This window comes from Strix uralensis, chromosome 2 (assembly GCF_047716275.1).
Source record: "Strix uralensis isolate ZFMK-TIS-50842 chromosome 2, bStrUra1, whole genome shotgun sequence".
Classification (NCBI taxonomy): domain Eukaryota; kingdom Metazoa; phylum Chordata; class Aves; order Strigiformes; family Strigidae; genus Strix; species Strix uralensis.
In genome coordinates, this window is record NC_133973.1 from 56,524,841 (window position 1) to 56,549,713 (window position 24,873).

At 39.1% G+C, this 24,873-nt stretch overlaps 1 protein-coding gene across 11 annotated transcripts in view; it reads right to left on the reverse strand.

Moving 5' to 3' along the window:
* Positions 1-24,873, reverse strand: part of TBL1X (transducin beta like 1 X-linked) — a 201,189-nt gene that overhangs the window by 25,471 nt on the left and 150,845 nt on the right. For all 11 annotated transcript variants that reach the window (XM_074858851.1, XM_074858852.1, XM_074858842.1 and 8 more), the window contains 3 exons: positions 14,475-14,620; positions 11,505-11,754; positions 4,632-4,764 (listed from right to left, as the gene is read on the reverse strand). In XM_074858851.1, coding sequence (XP_074714952.1) covers positions 4,632-4,764; positions 11,505-11,754; positions 14,475-14,620 — 529 coding nt within the window. The remainder of the gene's footprint in view (positions 1-4,631; positions 4,765-11,504; positions 11,755-14,474; positions 14,621-24,873) is intronic.

The following is a 24,873-nucleotide window of genomic DNA, read 5'->3' on the forward strand; positions in this document are numbered from 1 at the left end:
CAGATTATTCCCTGGCCAGATTTTGGCCTGTTTTAATTAGCCCTCTTGCTTGGGGCCCTGACGTTCTCTCTGGGTAACTCCTGGGCATGGCTTGCTGGTTACAACGTCCAGAGATGATTCCCAATGTGCAGTCTGTTTGGCAGCCAGGACAGTTTGCTAGCACAGACACCAGCCACTCTGTGCCAGTTGGCCTTCAGTGCCTAGGAATATTCCCAGGCGTGGTTAGTTTACTAATGTGGACGTAGCTGTAATGGGTTTCTGCACTACCCAGGGAACATAACCATCTGTAACAATTTACATGTGTCATAAAATTAAAACTTAGATATTGAGAGATATCTCACGGAAGAAATCAGTCTTTGAAAAGGTGGACAATTGTTTTTTAGGAGCAAATTGGAATTATGGCCAGAAATGGCCAAATCTTGAGATTTAGCCAGGAACCTACTTTTTTTTTTTTTTTTAACCTGTCCAAAACGCTATATGCAATTTTTTTTTTTTTGAATGTTGACTTCCTTCATAAAGGGTAATTAATCCTCTTATGTGGCTGTATGTATGAACTTTACTGTACTATTATAATGCTTCCGTTCATAACATCTAAGCATTCTTCTCATAGGCATCTGGTGACAGTCATGCCTTTGATAGTCTTTACTGGTATGTCTATCTCCTCCATCTCCCACTTTAAGGGTTATGGGTGTGGTAGAGGAGAAGGAGCAGCTGCAGAATATGTTTTTTCTGGCTATTTGATCAGAGAAATTCTGGTCTCTTACTGTTTTTTGGTTTGGTTTTTTTTTTTTTTTAAATAACCCTTTGCAAAGTCCACAGAGTATATATTCCTGTGCTAGCCTTCACACCCTAAAAAATCATAGCAGTTGAGTAGATAGGACATCACATATCAAAATCCCTTTCTAGCAGTGGGTTATGCACTAAATCTGGAAAACAATGCTCTGGTTTTGGGTAATTCATTCTACAAACAAGTCCCCTTACACAGCTTGCTTCAAATTAGGTTGTGAACTTGCATTATTCTTTTAGTGCTTTGAAGATTACATCAGGTTGTTGTCTAAACTGCTGCTAATTGTTAGAAAAATTTATTGCTTTTATAACGAGGCTTGAAGAAAATACTTTGCTACAAATTGAGATTCGATTGTGCTAGGCACTTTATAAACAGAACAAATGTGTTATTTCCTTTATTTAATACTTAGATTTTTATACATATTTTTTAAGAAGACAACAGATGGGTACAATCAGGCAGATGGGAAACCAGAAGAAAACTACGGACTGGGCAGCACAATATGGCCATTATAGAATCTAACAATTCAGTGTTTGCGCATCAAACTAACTGCAGTTTTCTTTTTTGAAACATTACTTTGTAAAGGACAAACAGAACTGCAGCACACTGTATGTCTCGGGAAATTTCTCCCCCTCACTTAATTGGTGCTGTTAACACATAGTTTACCTGTAGATGATAGCTTGCACAGTTATTATACCAGACACCTCAAATGCTTCTTTGTGCAGTGGCATAATCAATCACTCAGCTCTCTTCCTTTGGTTTAATTTTCTTCTGTGCATTGTATGCCATTTCAGTCATGTAAGCTTCATCAGGCACTCACTGCTGCTGCATTACCTGAAGGCTAACTGCATCACATACTTTTGTTTCTTATGAACAGGCTAAAATCTAATCAAGATGCACATGAATCTAAATTATTTGCATCTTCATTGCATTGCCATTAGCCTGCATGAGACAGAGCGCCTGACTGTACTTTCTAACCATGCATATATTTATGTGCTTCCAAAATCAGTAGCAAACCATGTAAGACAGACCTATTACACTGAAGGGTAAAGCTTAATTGAAGGGATAGTGAGAGGGTACTCCTCTATCTTAGACATCTTACTAATGGTTCTGATTATCATCCTCCAGGTTTACCTGAAGCTGTGTAAGCCATTACTGTCCCAGGGATCCATCTACCAGTGCTTATCATCCAGCAGCAAAGCTAAACACCCACTGGTTTCTCAGTCACTGCAGTAGAGACGCTGGTTTACTAAATGGTCCACCGTTTAAACTATGCACACTAGGACTGTCAGCCACAGATCCTAGGGAAGCAGACCAGTATGGCAAGCACTGGCAGAGAGGCGAGTCAGATACCAGGAAGTAGTTACCAATGCTAAAGTCAACAGATGAGGTCTGAGCACCTATACTTAGGAGTCTTAACTCCCTGTGGAATGAGTTGAGAGATGTAGGTACCTGCAGAGGGACAGAGCACTTGAGCAGATGCCTAATTTCAGCTGTGCAGATATTCTCCAGAATAAAGCAGCATCTTCACTTCATCTCAGGCGCCACCAGGTGTCCCTAAAGAATAATTCTGTATGGTATCCTTTCTCCCCACCGATTTTCCTTTAGGTAATAATGTGGGTGTGCTAACTGATCACCTGCAGACTGTTCTCCACAGAATTAAAATAAATACCATAATGGATAAGTTTACTATTAAAAAGTATATTGTTCAGGATGACAGGGCTAAAGGAGATGTATTGTATCACCAAACACAGTCCCTTCATTTGAATGATCCTAAATATGACAGCGATTTATCTCAAACGGCCCATGAAATTCTAATTAAGTTTGTCTCCACTATGGGAAAGCTCTTTCAGATTTTATGAAACCTTCTCTAGATTTTAATCTTTAATAAGAGACAACCATGAAAACAATTTACTGACGTTAACTAAATTCTTCTTAATTTTTGAGGTTTTCTTCACTATTAGGCCATGATATAACATCTATGGGGTAGTCAAAGCATTTAGGGATAAACTGACAAGTCAGAGGAGTAGTACAGGAACATGTTTGTTCCAGATCATTTGGTGCTGATTTACAAATCATGTAGGCAGTAACATTTCCTGTACAGATTCTTTGCTTTCCCTTGATTCACTTATTTTTCCTTGAAAACATCCTCCCAGGTTTGGACTGGGACGATTAAGGAATATTATATGCTACAGTTGTTCCACGTTTGCCAATCTTATTTTTTATTTATTTATACAGTAAATATTTTTTTTTTTTTTTATAGCTCACTCAACTGTATGCTGGGAAATCTGTGTGAAGTAACTATTTTATACTTGCCTATTTTAACTGGAGACTGACCTTAATGAGCAGGACTTCCTATCTTAATAATAATAATTTGCTAGGGGTAAGTAATACTGCCAAGCAATACTGCCTGAGACATTAGAAAACAGAGTGGGTAGAGGAATACGGTTAGCAGAAAATACAGCAAATGCATGGCAGAGGAGCATGCCTGCTATTACTGCTCTTGTCTGTACCATGGCATCACCCAGGGACCCTATGACAAACCAGAAGACCCACTGAGCCTATGGAAAAAAAGCTGAAAACCAAAGTTTTTCATCCAAACATCCTACATACAGTTCTTGCAAATTCTACCACTATATCCATTTAAAATTAATAAATGAAGATACTTAGTACTACAGATGCTAAAAGTACTATTGGCCTTGGACATTCCAGAAATGAAGCATATTCAGCGGGATTCTGTTTTCTAAAAATCCAGTTAGTTATCTGAAATTATTCTTTGGAAACTTCTGTCTTCACTCTCTTAGAGATCTTGTGCTGTTTATCCAACCTGGTATTTATTCTTCCTATTTATTCTTTCCCCTTTGCACTCTAATTCTTTGTTTTCATGTATTAAGTCAACAAAGATAAGAAGACTACTCTGATGATAATGCAAGAAGTTGGAAATAAGATAAGGACTCTCCTCCTCCTTGTAAGAAACATGTTCTGATACTGCTAAGCAAGTGATGAAGACCCATTTATGTCCTCTAACTTATACCAGCTGTCTGTCAGACTTCTTAAATATAGCCTTTATTTTAAGGTTTTACTTATTAAGCATGAACAAACACAGATTCCAACAGTGTCTGTATACAGCTCTCGAGGTATGTTTACATTACCATTTTCGTTGGGATCAAAAGCGCTTTTTGTAAGTCAATCTCTTCATTGTCCCACTTACCAGGCTTTGGTTGTCATTGCTGAGCAGCCCTGCAGAACATAAACTAGACTCCTTTCCAAAGACACTGAACGAAAACACACCCTCAAACCACTCAGCTCATCAGACAAAACTAGGTCTAGCCTGAGGCCTCCCTATCCCATGTAAACAGTGGTGACGTAAGGTCCTCACACAGTAGTTTTGCTCTACAGACCTACTCCTGTTTGTGCACCATGCTAATGCAGACATAGCCAAAGAGAATTTCTGGTTTAGTGTCTCCATACTTTTAAAAAGAAAACATGGATGCCAAAGACCTTCTGAGACCCCAACGTGAACCATTAGCTAAGAGCAGTAAGAGTAGATTATATGAACCTCAAATACTCTGAGAATTATCCATAGTTATTTTAAAAATCTCTAAAGAAAATTTATCTGTATTCAGGGCCACAGAGAGTGGCACATCTTAAATGTGCAAATGCTTCATATTCTGCGTCACCTTATAATTACTTAACCGCTACACAGGTGCAGTACTCCTGAAAGAAACAGTTGCAGGCTGAAAAAAACAGTGAAGAGAATACTCATTCATCTCTAGTACACACTCCCAAGTTCTTGCATCTCTAAATATACTCTAATTGCAGCAGCCGGTTTCAGTCATGGTCTTACCCAGATGCTAGCAGGTCACCGACAGGGTTCCAGGCACAGATGAACACCTCTGATTCATGGCCTCGAAGGACTGTCGCTTTGTTAGGAGGAATTTCAACATCCCCATCAATTTCCATTGGCTTTGAATGATTATCTGTAAGGAAATATACCAGAATTAAGTAGTTTGTAAGATGCTGTTAGGTCTGCTTTAAAAACAAGCTGGCTACCCATGGTCTAAAGCTTACAGCAGTGTATACACTGTAAATAATATTCTATGTTGTGTCACTGACCATATTACTCTATTTTCTTCCTGATGATGATACAAATTTATGATACTTCCTCAAAATGTAGAGCTTTCCAAAATATTTTGTATAAATGCATGTGACTTCTCTTCCAAAAAATAGTTGGCATTTATTTCAGTATAGGTTTTTTTTGAAGCTGGCTTCATTAAAAATGACTTACACATTTATTAAAATAGCAGATTGCCACATTTGAGAAAAGCTTTATGCTGTTCTTTTAAAAAAGTAACATACAGCACATACATTTTCTTACACAGTGTCCTCTAAGTAATATGTGTACTACTCACAGATGAAGAATAGACTGAGTAAGGGCCTCATTCCCTGAGCGTGGCAGGGAAATGGTGAGTGATCACCTTCAAGGATATCATTGATATATACAAAGGTACTAACTGAGGCATAGATATTCTTAATGTGCATGCTGTTATTCTGGGGTTCTTTAGAGACTGCAGTCTAAGTAACTTTGGTTTATAAAGCTCTTCTATTTCCTTAAGAAAAAAAAGTGAATTTAAAATGATGAATTTCTCTTAGTGGCAGCAATTCATTCCAATTTGCATCATGAACAATGTTTTCACTCCAGCTTTTCATTGCTTCAGTACAGATCTTCCTTATTCAGCTCAAACTACACTTCCTGGCAGCAATGCAAGATTATTATCCTCTGCAAACAAGACACCAACCAAGGACAGGTAACACACTGACAGAGCAGACTGCGGACGGTACACACAGAGGTGTAGCCCATTTTGCAGAAAGCAGATCTAACAGTGGAGAGCTGTCAGGCTGGGGGAAAGGCAGCCTTGTGTTATCTAATCAATGCCTTGGCAGCTGATCTGCTCTGATTGATCAAAATACAAGTTCTCTTTCTGGGTTAAGTCTTTCAGTTAGTCATTCTTTAATCACATATGGAGATCCATAGGTTCGCAAGTGGAATAATTACGCTCCCTTATTGCCACATGTTTATGGCATTTAAAATCAGCCATCTGTCCTGATACTTAAGCTCTGCTGAGCTATTGCCCATTGACTAGCAAAACAGACTGTGACGTTGCACAACTGCCATCAGAAGATCTCCAGATTTCTACCCTCACCCAGGCTTTCAAATACCCTGTTTTGCTCTATCTAGTTTATGCTGAGTCACCCAAGTAGCACTTCTCATTGCATATTTGGTTAGATACTGTATTAACTATGTCTGTGCTGTATCTGCACCATAGATGGAATGGAATTCACATGTAATTCAATGAGTTGCATAGCACTGAATATCAACATTGGAAAACAACTAACAGTAGTTTCACAGATCACATTTTTAATTAAAAATATCTTTATTTTTAACTACACTTATCACCTATGGACTTGTGTAAAACTAAACATATTACAAATGCCTATTTGTAAAATCTCCACCTATGCTGAGTCCCTATGTTAAGCACTGTCCTTGATAATTCCCTATGTGTATAACTACTAAAATTAATATCGTCAAGATACACCAGTACTCAAGATTTAGCCTGACACTAGCAGCTGGGAACTTTGATATGATATTCTGAGCAATCAGGGCAATGAAGAGCAAAGCACTATTAAAATCCACCAGAAGATACGAGTCTAGAACTCGCAATCCTCTTGTTTCTCAGCACAGCACAGAATCACCACGTTTAAAGCATATTTTCATGAGAAAAACAGCAGCATGGTAATGGCTATGCATTCATCTGTGTCCTGTTCACAGTGTGAGCTGGAAGCTGGGGGTAAATCAAGAAGATTTTTCAAGTGTTTTAATTTGAAAAATTTAAATGAGATGCTACTCTTACCACATTTGATCCTACTGTTACCTGCCTGCCTCTAAAGGCAGAGCTGCTTTTCACTCTCAAATAAAACCAAATGACAGCTTGGAAGAAGCATTACTCCAAGGTCCCAGAGTCATGAGATGCTATCAGAGCAAGGCCATCTGATACTTAGGAATATTTTTGGTTTGTACAGGGCCAGATGGAGGAACTAGATACACACTTTGAATGTTATTAACTGCTGCGAAAAAACCCACAAATAGTCATGCTGTGAAGAAGAAACCTTCATTGGCTGATACCTGCATTAGTACATGCAAGACTGACTGGCCTCTGGGAGCAATGAAATACCTGCAGGATTATTTTCTATTGTCTTCCAGTAAGGATTTTGACACTACAGCATTGGTGGTTCAGGAGAAAAAGGAGGGAAAGTTGACGAGTCTTTTGGAAATTGTTCGCAAATGTTCACATTATGTGTGCTTTCTTCCTATTTTCATCAGTAGTCAGGAAAATTCATACTTAAGAGTGTTACTGTTAAGCACAAAACTTGAAATGCCCCATTGAACAAACAAGACAGTTCATGCTTCTGCAACACTGCTTCAGGCTCTTCTCAGATTCAGACAGACACTAGCAATATAAAATGGATATGATTATGGTAACAAAAAAAACCCTGCAGAAACCCCTGAGCACAAGATGGCACCCTCGTAAGAGTGCTGAGTCCCTTACACAGCATGAACTCTTGTGAGCCCTGGTCTCATCTGAAAATTTGGCTTTCCTATGGATGCAGCTACAATGTGCACATGGGAAACATGAATAAAATAAGATGCAGTAACCATCACAAATAGGCGCTTTTTTTTTTTTCCAAGTATCTTCAGGTAGAAAGCTCTCGCTTAAGACCTCATTTGCACAAGGAATGCATCTTGGGGGTGTTTCTGAAAGAGAGGACAGTTCTACCAAGTGCAACAGACCCTCATAAGCGAAAAACTCAAGTCTGCAGGTCACACAGTTAAGGACTCTGCCCAAATGAACACAAACCGTTTTCTAAAGGCCAGAGTCTGCTTAAGTTGATTAAGTCTATGCTATATTCTTCTAATTTTTTCCCTCAAACACATTAAAAATCCCAAACACTGGAAATTAAGTCATATTCCCCCAAAATATTATGATTAAGTTAGAAAAAAAATATTCTAACATACCAGTGAGTAATAACTCCTCTCTATTTGCTCCAAATTAAAAAAGATATATTTTTAAGATCTTACCAGTGCTAACCCTGTCTTTTCTCAGGAAATGTGTTTTTTTACTTAAATCTTTGACAGGCCTTCACTGAAGTTGTTCTTTACGGCTGTAGTTACAATAAAGGAACTGGGCTCAGTCTTTTTTCCAGAGCTTTATTTTTCTTAAACCCAAGCCAATCCTTGCAAATATAATGAAACAAATGACACCAAAAATATTTGAGTTGGAAAACAATCCAAAGTTTGGCTCCATTTCTACATGCCGATTTTTATTTTTTCTACTAATTTTTAAAGTGACTCAAAGCTGAAAACATTACTCAGGAAGCAACAAGAGAAGGCAGCGATTTTATTTATTTAGTATTTGAATCTGACCCTCAAACCATTATTGTTAAGATTTTTTCCAGTCTCTTCCCTTTCTTAAATCAAATCACCCTATCATGTTATATTGATAACACCACATACAAAAATATATCACACTATATTAAATATATTAAGACTTTTTTGGGAAGACTTACAGTGTCAGGGAGTACTCCATATCAGAATAAATGCAAATTAGGTAACTTCCCAAAGAGCTCTCTTTCACCCGTTCCCCCCACCCCACCTTTTTATGACAGGTTGATATATGGGTGACTTCCAAGTTATGACTAAGGACTAGCACACCATCCAAACTGATCCCAGTATATGCCAGTTCTGTGGAATCCAACAGTGAAAATGAAGGTTTGGGAAGTTTCTCACACCTTCTGTATCAGCAGTCTTTTCTACCCAGTAGGTCTCCCAGCTTTCACCTTATCCATCTTACATCCTATCCTAAACTTCTGCCCTATGCATCCTAAACCTTTTGTCCTTATCTAAGACATTTTACATCCTGTCCTAAACTTTTGTCCAATCCTACCCTAAACCTTTCGTCCTAAGCCAAGCTCTTGCCAGATTTTTTGTCTTAGTTTATCCTAGACTAAAAAGACTCTCTGAATGAAGTGATAAGGGAAAATGTAAGGCTGGATATACAGTTTGCCCTGAATAAGCAATGAAAAAGAAGGGTATGACCTTTTGTTATTTCATTAACATAACTGTATTTTTCTAACTTCTAACAAGAGAGGGAAATACAATTGTAGGAGTGTTAATCAGACCCATGCAGCAAATTGCCAGCTTGATTTGTTAGTCTTTATTTCTAGTGGTTTCTAATAACTACGGAGGGAGATATCTTGGAGTTTATTTAAACAGGTCTGTTCAAGGATGCGAATGCCAGTTTTGCAGTTCTGTGTGCATCTCCCACGTATAATCCTCATCTGCAGTTGTGCTACACCACCTTGCTGATATCCTCCAAATGTCTCAGACAGAAAGGTTATAGTTCTCCCAAGGCGAGGGAGGTACACAGATCAGAGTTGGCTGCCCCTGGATTTCTCTGCACCCTCTCTCCAGAGCTCCCTTCTCCTTAAATTGCCAAGCTCACCTCTTCACCTGGGATGACCAACTGGCACAACAGCAGCTGCCAACAACACATGCCAGCTGGCCAGCTACTCCTCAAGGACTTCATGTCTTCCCACTGCCACTGCCCACTTAACTTGTCTGCCCAGTAGCCTGCTTAGCTACAGTAATGCTTTGAAATTTGCTGTCTGGTAGAGTATCTCATTGGTTGACATGTATCCTACCTCTGTGAAATGTTACTGGACAACACAGTGTCATGTTCTTGCATCCTGCTCCAGACAGAGTTATTGGATCATATTAAGTCATAGAGAGCTTCTCAACACTCCAAGAAAGGTCTGCAACTCTTTGCGAAAATCCTCTTATTAAAAATCACTGTGAGAATTATTATTTTTTAATAATAAAATGGCAGACCTGAGAAATCAAGGCTTAGAGTGTGGTCATACATCTGAACTGATCTGCAAGGCTTTTCTTTTGTTAATAGAATAGTACATGTGTTTCTTCAGATCAGAAGGAAAGTCTGAGCTTATTAGTGATGAACTGAAAGTCAGCTTTCTACTTTAAGAATCTGTTTTTTTCGGTCCCAAGAGAGGAAGTCATACCCCCAAAATTTTCACACATTATCTAATGGAAAGTGTTAACAAAGAAATTTGATACATTTGCATTTGATACATTTAAAAGTGCTTTCACTTCTGTTTGCACCCCTTCACATATGAAATAAGTTCAATTTGAAAACAAAAGGTCAGTTGGAAGTAAAACATAAGCAATCCATAGTCTAAAACCAGATTAATATTTTCAAATTTTTCAGAACTTTTTTACAATTGGTTTCTCAAATGAAAAATATAATTTAAATCACTGCAGTTTTATTGGGGGAAACTATCCTGTCTAACTGGAATTCTCTGACGAAAAACCTGGTTTGAAAGCATTCTTTCACCAACGCACAGAGGAATCTACTCAGATCAAAGAGAAGATGGAGACTGATAAAGGTATCTACACTGCAGAACAAATAAAATCTGTTACATGACCAGAGTCCTGTCCTGTTACTTGTCTAAGCCAAAGAGCTGTTGGGGCTTCCTACAAAACCTGCCATGCATGTTCCTCTAGAATTTCCTTGGAAAGCAATCAGGCATCAAGGTCTCATTTCAGAAGTTAGCCAGTGCCCTAATATGGCTTGCACACAGAAAACGGAACCATTAATCATATCTGCCCCACAATGTTAACACAGTCATCAAGATCCAGTTACACAAGCAGGTATGTCCACTCCTAGTTTTCTATGTCTGAGTTCAGATGTCTAAGATAAGAGCAGAGTCTCCCGCTGTCACCAATAAACAAAGGTGAATTCAGAGCCCTTAAGAACTGACTGTTCCCACAGACTAAGGAAATCTTGGGAAGGTAGGACCTTCAATTAGGTATCTGCAGTGGACTGTATGACTAAGCATGTGCTATTAAAAAGGCAAGGAACTCTTTCCACTGTGCCTTGAAGACAGGTTGGCTGCATCCAAGCTGTCTGCTGGGAACAGTTCTTGGCACATGCGACTCCCTACCCCATGCTTGGCAATGCTGTTCAAGAACGGACAGCTGGTATAATCCAAACTGGGCCAAGGACCATACCAATAAAGCTATGGACGATCCTGTGCTTGGCCATGCTGTACAGGAATGGATAGCTGGTATAGGCCAAACTATGCCAAAGACCATGCCAAGGCTATGGATGATCACAGGAGAGTTTAGTGCTCAAGGCAATGCTCTGGCCGTGCTTCATTCACACAGATACGGCTTGTAGGTCCCAGTGTCTCAACCTCTCTCCTTCCCAGCCTTGCCAAAATGACCAACTGTGGCTACAGCTTGTCCCAACTTTTATCAAGTATCTAAAAGCACCTAGAGTTGACAATGTTAATGAAGCTTGGGTAGCCTGCTCCGAGGAAAGAGCATACAGCTCCATTTCTTGACACTGTCTTCAACTTGCAATTCTGAAGATATCTGAAGTTTTTGGATTCTGAGAGGACAGAAGTAGAACACAGCACTGTGACATGAAACGTTATTTTTACTCAGCAGCCTTTCTAGAAATACCCCACCCTTCTGAAATGATTCCCCTGAGTTCTACCACCTTGCAGACACCAACTAAGTACCAGCATATTACTGAAACTCAAATTGCACTGTAATGACAAGCAGCTGCATGGGTTGGCTTACTTATTGCATGTGCCCCATTCTCCTCTCCATTCACAGTGGCTTCTCCGTTCTTTGGTGTGTTCTGCTGGGAAACAGCAGTCGTCGTTGCTCCCGCTGTTGCTGCCGTTGCTGCCGCTGCTGCCGCTGCACTGGCTTGTTGCTGAGCTAGTTTCTCTCTGAATGCTTGCTGCCGGGTCTGAACAACATCAGGCATCACTGCGTCTATCAGAGACAGTGATTCTATTGGCCTGCCATCAAATACTGTACCATCCTGCAGGGAAAACAAGCAGAAGTGAAACTGCAAGTTCAGGATTTTCACCATTGAGGTTGACAAAAAGGTAATGATATAAAAAAACCAAAATTGGGTTGCGTGAAGGTACTGCGCTTTGACTTAACCAACAGTGCCACATTACTACAGACTGTCCCGCTCTCAGATCTGTGATGGTGGTACTCATGTTCCACTTAGAAATCTGTTCGGTGAATATGTCATTTATTGGAGTTTTATAGAAAACTCAGGCATATATAAACTATTTACAGATGCAAAAAAATTATCCTGTGGAAAAAAAAAAATTCTGACTGATGACAGAAAGTTTCTCTTTCCTTTGTATTTGGAAAAAGAGTCATGGCTAAAGCTGTCATGGCTAAAGCCATGACAAAGGCAAATAGACTTTGGTTGCACCTGCAGAGGCACAGGAATGGAAGCAGCTGATGAATAATGAACTTCAGCCAAAATAATATGTATGCACAAATCCAGTAGTTTCTTACAGAGCATACATCAGCCCAGCACCACCAGTTGTAGCTGACTGGACAGGACTGTTTTACCATTGTTTTTCCTTTATTCCGCTAGTTTTAGTCATAATAGTTATGGCTTTCATCTTGATTTCTGCAAATTAGGATTCAGGTTTAACAACCAATTAACTTTTAAGGGCTGTTTTTTAAGACTTAATACAGACTCAGGTCAACAACCACTGTATCTACTTAGCTTTGCTTCACTTTCACTTTCCTATTATCTTAAATATAGGAATATCTTAAATATAGGAAATAGGTCTCTGTAAAGTGCCAATTCACTGATCTTCTGCAAAATCCCTCTAATTCTTTGAAATAATAAAAACCTACCAGTGAAAGATTTGTGTTTGAGGAATAGCACATAAGATTTGGATATGTATACATGAAGTAGCTGGGAAACAATACAGTTTTCAATAGATAACAGTAACTAATAAAGAAAAATAGCTGTTTGGCTGAATAGTATGCTTCTGTTGGACTAGTCATTGAATTACCCCTTACAATTACAATATTAAGACAATAAATATTTGTTTCCTCATGGGGAAGAAAAAGGAGGAAAGAGTCATTAGAGAAGAAAAATATAAGCTCTCTTTCTCCTCAACGTTTTTTATGTAAATGTCTCTATCGACATTTCTTTGAATCCTGGCTCAAATCCTTGCTACACAATGAAACAAATGTTTGCCAATGGATTTTGGCATCTTACATTTTTAACTGTAAAACTGCTCACTGGACTATTTCCAGGACTGCCCCTTAACAGATCATAAACAATACTTAAATTTCATACACATTAGTTTACACTCACTGATTACTCTCCACTCTTAACTAATACACAAAGAAGCATATACATAGCCCTTACTGGTGGCAAGAATGGCCTTTGCTTTGCTGTAATGTACCTAACAGTATGTATTTGAACAGAACCTAACCACGATCAGAGCAACATAAATCTTAATGGTGACAACCATTTTTCTCAACTGAGGCCAATTCTGAAGCTAGATGCCCTGGAGCAGATCCCTACAGCTGTCATACAACCTGAACGGGTAGGTGCTGTTCATGATCAAAGTTTCTAACTGTGTAGCTCCAATTTCAGGCACAGGGCAAAATGTTAAGCAGCAGCAAACTGGGACAGATTACTAACACTGGTTTGTTGTTAAAACTGCATCAAAGTGCAGCTTGGCATGAATGTCAAATGTCATTGCCCCAATTAAAAAATAACACATACACACTCTTAAACACGGTATCGAGTCATGAAAAGAAAACCACACAGAATGGTAGTGATAAAAGCAAATGAGTTTCCAAACTCTGCATTGCAAACAACACAACCTCTTCTCTATTTTATATTCCTTTGTTCTCCCCCATGCTGCTCACATGCTACATTCGGCTATAGAGGAAAAAGCAATAGCTTTTTATATATTAATATTTATTACAGATCTCTGTCAATTGTGAATATCTATGGTAAATATTTTGTAATGCAGTACTTGCTTATCCGTCAGGTTCACTCCCACTCAAAGCATCATGCCTTTAAGGTTGGCAGGACAAAAATGCTGGATTTTCCCACATTTCTTTGTTTCCCCCGGCAGTTCAAGGACAACAGAGACACTTTGTGGCTGCTTATACAATCCCCACAGACAACCAGTTCCCCAGCCAAAGTAAGAATTTACACAGAACCGTTTTGCCATGTACATGAGAGGTCGATGCCTGGTCTTACATGATCTAAGCCAAAGTCATTGAAATCAGACAGAGTCTCTCCAGTGATCTCCGTGGATTTTTGATCAGGTTTCTTGTGACTTACAAGTGCAGTGCTAGTGCTGCTTACTAGCAGGTGTCAGGGAGTGACATTTTAACCTACACTGCCGGCTTTTCCTGCCAAATCCTGCTGTGACCTTGAAATGCAAGACTGTAAACACAGACGCATTTTTCTCATTTGCTGCAAGAATCTGTGCACCCATGTTTCTTTGACTGGGGTAGTGGAAACACCACTAATGTCCACCTAAGCAGCACCAAGAAGGCCTGAATGCCACAGCCAAAAATTGAAATATGCATCTCTCAGATGAGCCCTCTCAGAGCTCTTCAGCTCTCTGATGGTGGTGGGGCAATACATGATGAACAAAATTAAACCAGATCAAGAGACACCGCGGAGTGGTGGCTTGTGTCTCTCTCTGGGCTGTTGGGACGCATCGCTTGGTGTTGAGTGGTGGTGGTGGCACTTACTTCGTTGATGCTGATCTCAGCCTCCACATACTGGAGCCCCTTCTGGAGGATGGAGATGAGTGCGGCAGGTGGCACTAGCGTTCCGTTGATGTTGGACTGGCTGATGTGGCTCTCGATACCGAAGGTGAAGGCCGAGTGGGAGAAACCTGAGAGCAGGAAAAGGAAGCCATGACATGAAATCTAAATGCACCAGCCAGATACACCTTCACGGTCTAAAAATAATTCTGCTCCGTGATCTGAGAGATGCTGCCGCGTAAGCAGAAGGACGCGGGCTGGCTGCATGGAGCCAGGGAGGTTAACCAGAGCCATCCTGACCACCCTGCCACCGCCCATCCCCCCCCCTGCACATACAGGGGAAACCGTATAGAAATGGAAATGCACGCAGAGAAAAATAACCACAGAACTGCACTAACTGAAAACAAACACATAAAAACCAGGAATTGCCACAAGGGCAAGTCCAGCAATAAAAAGTGCCTCAAACCTTCATTTCCCTTGCTGCATTTCAGTGTTGGTGTTTCCTGAAGCTAAATACTTAAATCTCTATCAGCACGCAAGTTGTATAAAATCAAAGGCATAGATGCAGCTGACACAGGGGAGCCATTCCCTTATACCAGTGAAGAGATTTCAAATCCTCTGCTCATTTATTGCTGAGTACAATATGACGTGCAGAGCATTGCCATTAAAATGTGAAACAACAGAAAGGCCACTCCTGTAAACCTATTTTCTGAAAGTGAACAGTAACAGTTAAAGTAATTAATTGGGATCTGTCAGGCACCAGACGACAAGCCAGCGCGGTGGCCCGTCTTTATCCAGAAGTCTTTCTTTTCCTTGTTTCATTTTTGTCATTGTCTGACAAATAAGGGGTAATGAAGGTGACGGCACTGAAAATTAAAGAATTTTGGTGGACAAATTTTAAAGAGTGGTGCCTTAAATGCTGGCTGAAGCTGTTTGAAACTGTTGCTGGGTATGAAGGCAAACGCTGCAGAGCGACTGTACATAGGGGCAGATGTGGGAGGGGGAGGGGGAACAGGATGTAGATATAACTGTAGGAACCCATTTATCACCACACTGTCTCCAGAGCATTAATCTAACATTAAAAGCCTTGGGGAAACCACCCATGCACTGTTTCAAACAGGAAGAGCCCTTGCAGCCTCCACCGACTAGACAAGAAAGAAAAAAAAAAAGAAAAAGAAAGCAGCTCTCAAATGAAAATACTTCCGTTAAATATAGCTGCGCCTCTTCCCCTTGTCAACAGTAGTTTCATTTATAGTTTTGTCCGTTAAGGGATTTCCCCCATATCACTGCAATGTCCAATTGTGTGTGGGCTGGAGGACAGGATTTTGGGCTCACTCCACAGCAATGCTTTCTCTCTCTCACTCAAATTGTTTTCAAGATCCTTTTTGCAGCTAGCTCAATTATAATCGTAGATAGATAGCAAAAACAAGCTGAGAAACAGAATGCCTCCCACATTTGAAACCGAGGTATGTATTTCTCTGTGATTCTCTCCCCCTACACATTTTATTCTGCCACTGTTTTTCTCCTCTTCCTGGTAACAGTCTCTACCCTCTCTGTTCCCAACCCTACCTTCCCTTCCTAGCAGTCCCCCCATTTTGGGGGATGCTCTGGACACTTTTTAGGAAGCAGCAGGTCCACCTATGAGCAGAATTATGTAGGATTACAAGGCATAAAAATAAAGCACAGGAAAAAACACCTGAAAAACTACACTATCATGTATCTAATCCCCAGTTCAGTCCTTATCCTGTATTGCTCTTTATGTCCTGGTCTAGTTTATGACCTGCTGAACCTCCTGTTGCATCCAAAATAGACCATGTTTTTCCCTTATTAGTTTTGCAGGACATCTAAGCACATTACTGGGCACCACAATGAGAAAGAAATCAAGCACTGAGCATACACAGCCTGTGTCTGAGAGATCCAGGACTTGAAATCTCTATGTATATATAAAAACATGGCATAAAAACCAGACTTAGAGAATCAGATCCCACTTAATTTGTGTGTATTTAAATTAATCAATGACAGTGACAATACCTTATTGAAAAGGAATGAACTTTAAAATGCATGATGGATAAATCAGCAAATCTACTTAAGAATGGAGAAGAATAGGAAAATCAAGCTGCTGTCCAGAAGCACTGAAGTTGATTGCTAAAAAAGCCAGCAGCTAGTTTGTGAGTCAGCAGCTCAGAAAATTGTACCATGGTCTCCAATTCAATTGAAAGAAGGATGGCATAAAAATGGCAACCAACTAACATCAACAGAAAATGTAAAAAAGCGTAAGATCATTCGGATGGATCTACAGTAGCCTTAATTGTAACTATGACTTTGTACCTCTCATTATTGCATTTGGTATCCTGCAGACTTTTTAGTTGGCTGCTGGCATATACCAAGCCCCATCTTCGCCAGCAGACAGATGATTGTGGCACACAGCTAACCTCTTTGTCCAGTACTGAGTTGCCACATCCCCAAAGAGCAACACATCTCACCTCACACACATGAGAGAAGGGACTTCTCAGCACAAAACCCAGCTGTGTTATTGCAATGAATCTTGTTAATTTACTGTTTCTCTCGATGCTAAGAAACTACTACCAAAGCACCTGTTAGATGAGGAAACACAAAACTTCTGGCCACACTTCCACTGAAGAGCAATCTCACTCACAGATCTCCAGCAGTTGTGACAAACTTTCCTAAATTCTTATCTGATAAGATCTAAATACTGAAAATCAACAGAGCAAAACTGCTTAAGTGGGTGCTACTGGACACTGTGTTCCTCACCGTTCTTGGAAAAATCCTCCCATAAAATTGTAATTAATAGAAAAACAAACACAACAGAAACAAATCAACCAGCCCACTGACTGATAGCTAATTACCTCCTGAATGCTTGTACCACTGTAGCATTTAATAAGGCTCATATGAAAGTAAACTGGTTTTAAAAGTAGCCAATGCAGTTAACAAAATCCTGAATGAAGCTGTACCCACGTCAGTTTTCTGATAACACTGAAGAATCACCTGAGCTTTGCTTTTATAGTTACCAGATGTCATCAGTTCTCTTTGGGGCTCTGCACATGAGTACACTGAATTATATAGAAATGTTGCAGCTCTATAGTTCAGTCTTACAAAAAGGTGATTTCTATTAAACAAAGGCAAGTTTTTTTCAAATGTTAATTTGTGTTACAAATGTTAACTTGGCTCTCCTTCTAAGTTCATGAAACCACACTGGGGAAGGCAAAGCCAAGACACAAGCACCATCCCCCTCCTCCAATGATGCTGCGCAGGCTGTCAAGGCAGTTGGGGAGCGAGAGCAGAGACAGAAGGTGCTCTGCAAGTGGGGATTTGAGGAAAGGATGCAGTAGGGATGACATGAAATTACAATAGACCCAAACTCAAAATGCTTTAGTAGCAGTGAAATGAATGAAAGTTGCAAATCTGTGTCCGTATGCATTATGTCTCATAAATTCTGTCATTTTAGTGACTCTAACAATCACTCTATAAAAACAGTAATTTCTAGTCGAACAGCACCAATAGATGAAATCTTAATGTAGTAAACTCTTTGAGGACACATGCAGTGAGACTATGAGCTTTTAAGGTTAGACATGAATACAAAGGACCAAAGGGGAGAGAGCAAGATGACACACTGGTTTCATACCAGTGAACTTGACAGTCACTTGTGATGTGACATGACCAGTGCCCTAGATAGCATCTTTCAGCAGACTTGAGAGAATGACATCCAGCTTTTTTCTACCTCAAAAAAGATGGGAAAACATAAACCATCAAACTATATATAATCTGTAAATACATTATCATACATGAAAAAAAAAATCCAAACGAACAGTACAGATCTTAGTATGATCACCTCAAAGGGAGGTGACCTATCAGTTGTGGAATAGTTGGTCTTGAAAGATTTCATAAAAGCATAGAGGAAATAATGAATGCAGAAAAAATGACTTAAATGGCACCCTCCCCAAACCTCAAAATTGTTATGCAAGTGGTTTTAACTTGAAAATTGAGTGAAATTCCTCATTGAGAGATTCCTGCACTTTTTTGTACTGACAGTGATAACAGGTCCTGGTTCTCTGCTGTATCTTTTCCCACACCAAGGTGTCTGTATATACTCTCAGTGGTACATACACAGCCATTTGGGAATTCTTGCCCTAGGCGGTGCCAAAAAATGCATATGTAGGGCTGCGTTTTGCAAAATTTCACGGAGATTTTGCTGTAACTGCAAAAATGGAGATGATCGAGTTATTTTTCCCTTGGCTGCTCCTTTTTCAGTTAAAAATGGCCTCCCCTTAAAACAAGATTTGTCATCGATCATAAAATGACTAGGTTTTATTTAATGAACATAATGTGGCTCTTTGATCTGCAGGCTACATAGTTTTAATTGTTTGTAATATGCCTGGCTCACAGCAGAAATGCCTGTCAAACATAGATGTAGGAAAGGGCACTGGGCAGCCACGTGGCCTGGGGAATGCCTTGTCTTCTCCAGAGATGTGTCTCACCTCTTCTGGGAGTGAAGGTTCTTCTTTTTAGGCAAGCAAGTGGGGTGCTGCTGAGTATTCCCCACGCTAGCTCATTTGGTAATCACAGATCCAGCTAACTGACATTCACTAAGTGCTCCTTTCATTTTCTGATCCCTTTAGCAGCATAAAAAGCAAGTCTTGTTTAAACTGCAATCTTAAATTGTAACAGCTACAGCACCTACTGCTGCGTTTGTACAGGTGAGGGGAATGACAAAGAGTGCTCTGTGGAAGCAACGAAGTCTGAAGTGTTTCAGTGTTTGCCGGTTACTCAGGAGTTACCTTGGGGATGCTCTGATTAGCAAGAGTTAAGTGATCTGTTGAATACTATGAAAGTTTCTGTTTGTGAATTAGCTGGACTTAGTTTTCCCCAATAAATCTCACTAATTCACTGTTCAAATAAATTTTAAAAATATAAAATATAAAAATATAAAAATTAAAAGTTATTTTCAAATTAGTTTAATTACTCATAAGATTCTTCACTGAAACATTTGTTACTGTAGAATGAAACAGAGAATAAAGAATTATGAACATCAAATTACCTTTCACACACATCTCAGGCATCTTTATGATGAAAAGTCTCTATTGCAACACTGAGAGTAAGTGACAACCCATTCCTATAAATCTTTCTATAACTAATGCCCAGTGTGGCCCTCTGTCCTGGAAAAGAGTGAGATTTCATATCGAGGTCTGTGTCATTTCCTTTAATAAATTTTCCTATTTCTTTAACTCAAGTAGTCCAGATTGAGGTTTTCAAATCCAGCGATCTTAAATTCAATTTCCGGAAATCACTAAATTAGTGAGGTTATTACCTCGATAGAAAGAAGAAAAAATAATCTGACGACCCCTTCTTCTTCTGTAACAATTTAACCATCTTGAGGTGGAAATAATCAACACTTCTTATTTCATTGATGTCTCTGACATTGTGTTGTCTTTCTTTTTGGAAATTTCCAGTACCAGCTCTTCCAATCCTCATCCCTGAAGTAACACACTGTTCTCTTCGAAAGTATTTGGCAGGTACAGGATACAAAAATGAGCAAGGTTTTAGAAATGATTAAGACTTCTGGCTCAGTAGAACCAACCTGCGACTGCTATAATGGGATCCACTGGCAATCTCAAGTTTTCTGGCTGCATAAGTGCCTGTTTTCTTAAGGCAGTCTTGTATCTGGCACTACTGCTGAGACTTTGACCGATGTAAAATTCATGCAAGAATGTAAGGCATGTAAGAGCTGACTACAGCTGTACAGGCTGCAGGGAAAAAAAAAGATGGTTCTATGGGGGTAAAGGAAAGTCATCTTTATGACCATAAATGGGTGTATGGGCAAAAATCCTGGGAGATTTAGACACATCAAGTAGAAACATTCCACAGAATAATGAGTCAAAAGAAAATCACATGCAGGAGGAAAAGATGTCCCCACATGGTCCCATCAGCTGCTTTACCATGTTACCAAACCCAAGTAACTCCAAAGCTGCTTGCACAACTGCCTGCCAAAGAAACCAGATGCAATCAGTGGAATAACATCTTCCCGAGTTCGATGCTTGGGTCTTGGGAGTGTCATCTAAGCAGGAAGGCAAAAAGGGAAGAGTGGCATAATGTGGTCATCTGAAATAAATTTGGAGCCCCACCACTGCAGTTTAAAAAAATTCCACTTAAGAAGAGTGAAATATGACCATTAACAAAATAATTTCCTCCAAATACTAATGATATACAAACAACACAGTTAACGCTAAATTAATACTTTTATGGGTCTGGATTTAACAATGTAGAGAAGCAAGGGACACGTATCACTAAGGGCATTTTTGAATGCAATTTCTGGCTGCAAAACCAGAAGCAAACAGTTTAACTTAGAGCAACTGTATTTTCTTAATCCTGGGCCTAACACACACTAATCTAGCTCCTGAGGTAAATGACATAATTTCTTGCCCACTGCCCAAGACAATACAATGTTGTTCTTCACTGCACTTGACTGCAGCTGCCATTTTAGAGCCTAGTATTTCCCCTTCTATATGATGCACAGAGTGAGAACTGAGAATGTAACATGGATCCCTATGCTTGCTTCTCCTTAGGTTTCTGTCTAAATGTAATTATGTATCCATAAAAATATGGTCATAAAACCCTAGAGTACATATGCAGAGGCCTCGCAAAAAGGACACCAGTTTCTCCAAAATACATTCAGCTGCAGTTAACAAGTGTCTGGTGCCTCAAGCCGCTGATAAGATTCTACAAACGGTTAACAAAAAAGGTGAGCAAAAATCCTACATCACATCTTGTTTATTATTCACAGCAGACTGAGATTCTTCTCCTAGCTGAGCTTTTTCTTTCTCGGTAATACATCCTAGAGTGCCTCTCTGGTTTTGGCAGTGTCTGCTTATTTTTGAAGAGTTACCTTTGCAATTACATAAAGGGCTTAACAAGGACACACATTAGCAATTCAAAATAGACAACCACAGTTGAAATATATTTTTAGAAAAATCAGCTGAACAATAGGGTTCGTACATTTGTTGCAAGATTAGGATTGCTGAACGATTAAAATTATTTCCAGAACCCTGGGAAATGTGTCCTGTATTACAAGCTCTTTCACAGTCCCTGGGAAATACAAAGAAAGGATCCCTATCTGTAGCTTGTGTTAGTTGCCAAAATTATAGAGTGCTTAGTTACCCCAAGTTTTGTAGAAGTGGTTATTCACTAATATTAAATGTTACACCCTTTTTTTCCTTGGATATCTGACCTGTTAACCTTCTGCCAAGAATTCAGATTAAATGTCTGCTACCCAAAATTATTTTACTATGTGCCTAAGAATGTTTTTGACAGTTTTTTTTTCTTTTTCATACAGCAAAATATGTTGGAAAAGATTAATACAACTTGGAAATGATCTTTTGATGAGCGATACTTGGCACTCACTGTTTAAGCCTTTCTGAGGGCTGCGAATTAACAAAAAGAGAAATACGATACAGACAGAAAACAGAACACAAGCAATGGAAAGAGGAACTCAAAATCTTTTGAAAACAAGGTCTGAAATAATCCTCTTTTTCACTCACTCTGTGTAAATTAGACTGACAATTGAGAATAAATGTCAACACAGATCTAGCCATTTAATGCAACTATGGGCAAGGTTTGAAATAACTTACAGAGGCCATGGCAAGAAAAAAAAATAAAATCTTTTCCTTCTAAATTAATGGGATGCTGTTTGTTATCTTTCAGCCCTGTCTGTGCAACCAAACATCCAAAGAGGCATGCATCATTCTAAGGATCACATTTATGGAAGAGACTTTCACAGTCATATATACTTCACAATTTATTTCCATAAGCTATGTTCTTCTATCAGTTCTAATATACACCTATAAGCAGTGGCAAGTAGGACACCACAGCTGACACTCAGTGGACATTCAGAAACTTCAACACCAGGATGGTCTCTGCTGATGGTGACTACAAACTGAGTCCTAATTCAGCTATGCTGGTTAGGTGTGAGGAGGGGTGCTTTGTAACTGCCATAGCTGTGAGGCAGAAAGTCCTCAGTGTCCAGGTTATTAGCAAAACTTGCAAAGCTGCAAGACAGAGCTTCTTTCACTGGGCCTGGAGAATCATAAGAAAAGCAGTAAATTGACAAATGAGTAGCACTTCACTGGTTTTACTAGCAAAGCCATCTTGACCTACAGGTATCTGTCTTCCATCCAACATCCTATTTTCTTAATACCCCTGTAATACTGCATTTATGGAAGCTTTAAAAAACAGGACATGAAGTGATCAGAACCAGTATCTGTGCTACGGAATAAATTTTCAAAGGTGTAATTGTTTATGTTTGCGTAACTTAGAAGTCACCATGTTTGCTCAGTGTCTGAGATCCAACACTTATATGGCAACTTTCAGGCCAAAGAAAAATTAAAATAGCCAAGTTTAGAAAATTGTGAAGAGACCTAGAAGGAAATACAAAGTAAGCAGGGTTTTGCAAATGGCAAAAACCCAAGATACTCAGTGTATTTTTTTCCTTCACAGGAGCTTACAAAATTCTGCACTAAGTATTGCTTTTCTTACGCTGCATTTATATTGCTGTTGTTATGCAACAGGGGTAAAAGACACAGAGGAAGAAGTTCTCAGAAGGACCTCTTGAATGGCACCACAAAACATCTGAAACTATTGTTTATATGTATATATATAAAGTAGGTATCTTTTCACTCTAAGTCTGTGTATATAAATGCACATAAAAATGGCTCTCATACAGCTTATTACATTCTTTTGAAAATATAACCAGAACAAAGTATGACAAAACCAATAACTTCTTTAGCTGTAAAAATATTTTTTCCTCTCCATTGTGGAATCTGGATTTTGGGAAGCTGATCATCAAATACTTCTAGCATGTGTTCAACTGCTCTACGAAAAAAGTACACAATGTGGTTTTGACTCACACAGGTGCTGTTGGCTTAGAAACCAATTTGCTTATCTCTAAAGGAAGCTGGGAGAAGTATTTACCTTTAACCTATCAGCTTCATCCTTCCCAAGATCTACAGCTTTGATAAGTTTAAAAAAAAATGGTTTTGGAACTGCAGCCCAGTAAAGCTTGACTTCTAATGTTGACCTTGATTTTCTTAAAATGTAGTTAGTATTTGCAAAGAGAGTAAATGATTACTAGCAGAGATAGAAACTGTGCATAATAATACAGTTCTTATTTGAGAAATGGATTTGTCTTTTCAGCAGTCACCCATCCTCCAGCTATGAAGTATAATTTCAAATTCATAGTCAGTCTCACTGTTTCTGGAATCATACAGTCACTTCCTCCACAGTTTAAAAGAAATACAGAAAGTAGGGGAGAGACTAGAAAAAGAAACATAGCAGCTGTTTATTAAAACCCCTCATATACCCTTTTGATAGTACACTATTTTTTACTACATATATATTATACTGGGGGGGTTATATTATGTTACATTATATACTATATATATAGCTACAGATGGTTTCTCATTAGATAGGAATGTTCATTCTGGGGTGACTTTTAGGAAACACTTTTATGTAAACCAAAATGTTTTTTTGTCAAATTTCTCAAGTGTCCTTATTCAAGAGTCACTTTAACACATATTCCATGCCTAGAACAACACCGTGGCTTTATTTATCTCAAATAATTCATGAAAGGTCACAAATGTTGGTTCTGTATCCAACTTCCAGTATATCAGAGATTTGGATCATACGCTTAAGTAATTTTATTTTAATTGAGTACGCTGGCCCTAAAGAGGATAACACATCATATAAATAGGGCTGCATGCCCACAAATCAGATCTGTGCTAAACCATGAGAATTAAAAAAGGAGTTTGTATTGCTCCAAAGCCTTGTGATTGTACAGCCAAAAAGGTGAAAGAATCCCTGCCTACAGTCTTAACACTAGTTCCTGAATAATACAGTTAGCATCTCATTCATACTGCATTTAGAAACACATATTCACCTACAAATTCATAAACAGTACTTTGAAATAATAAAAAAAGAATGTTAAAAATTGTCCCAGCACACCTGTAATAGTCTTTCCTCAGAGGATTTCAATACATTTTAGGACTATAACCTTTTAACATTTGCTGTGAGGTACTGTACATAGTATTAACTTTGCTCTCAAACAGGAAAATTACGGCACAAAAACTTTAAGGCCAGTTTTAAACACCCAGTTTTTACATATTTCCTTAAAAATGTGTTATTTTATTTACTTAGTAATACTTGTTCAGCACCCAGTTACACTAGCACAAAAGCACCTGTGCAAAGAGAAGCTAAAGCAAATACACAAGGGTCTTTATATCAGTGCAGCTGAGCTGTAGGTCTATGAACTACAGTTACTCTACACTGCAGGCAGAATACACGTGGCCCAAGAGCCAGTGATAACACGTATGTAGAC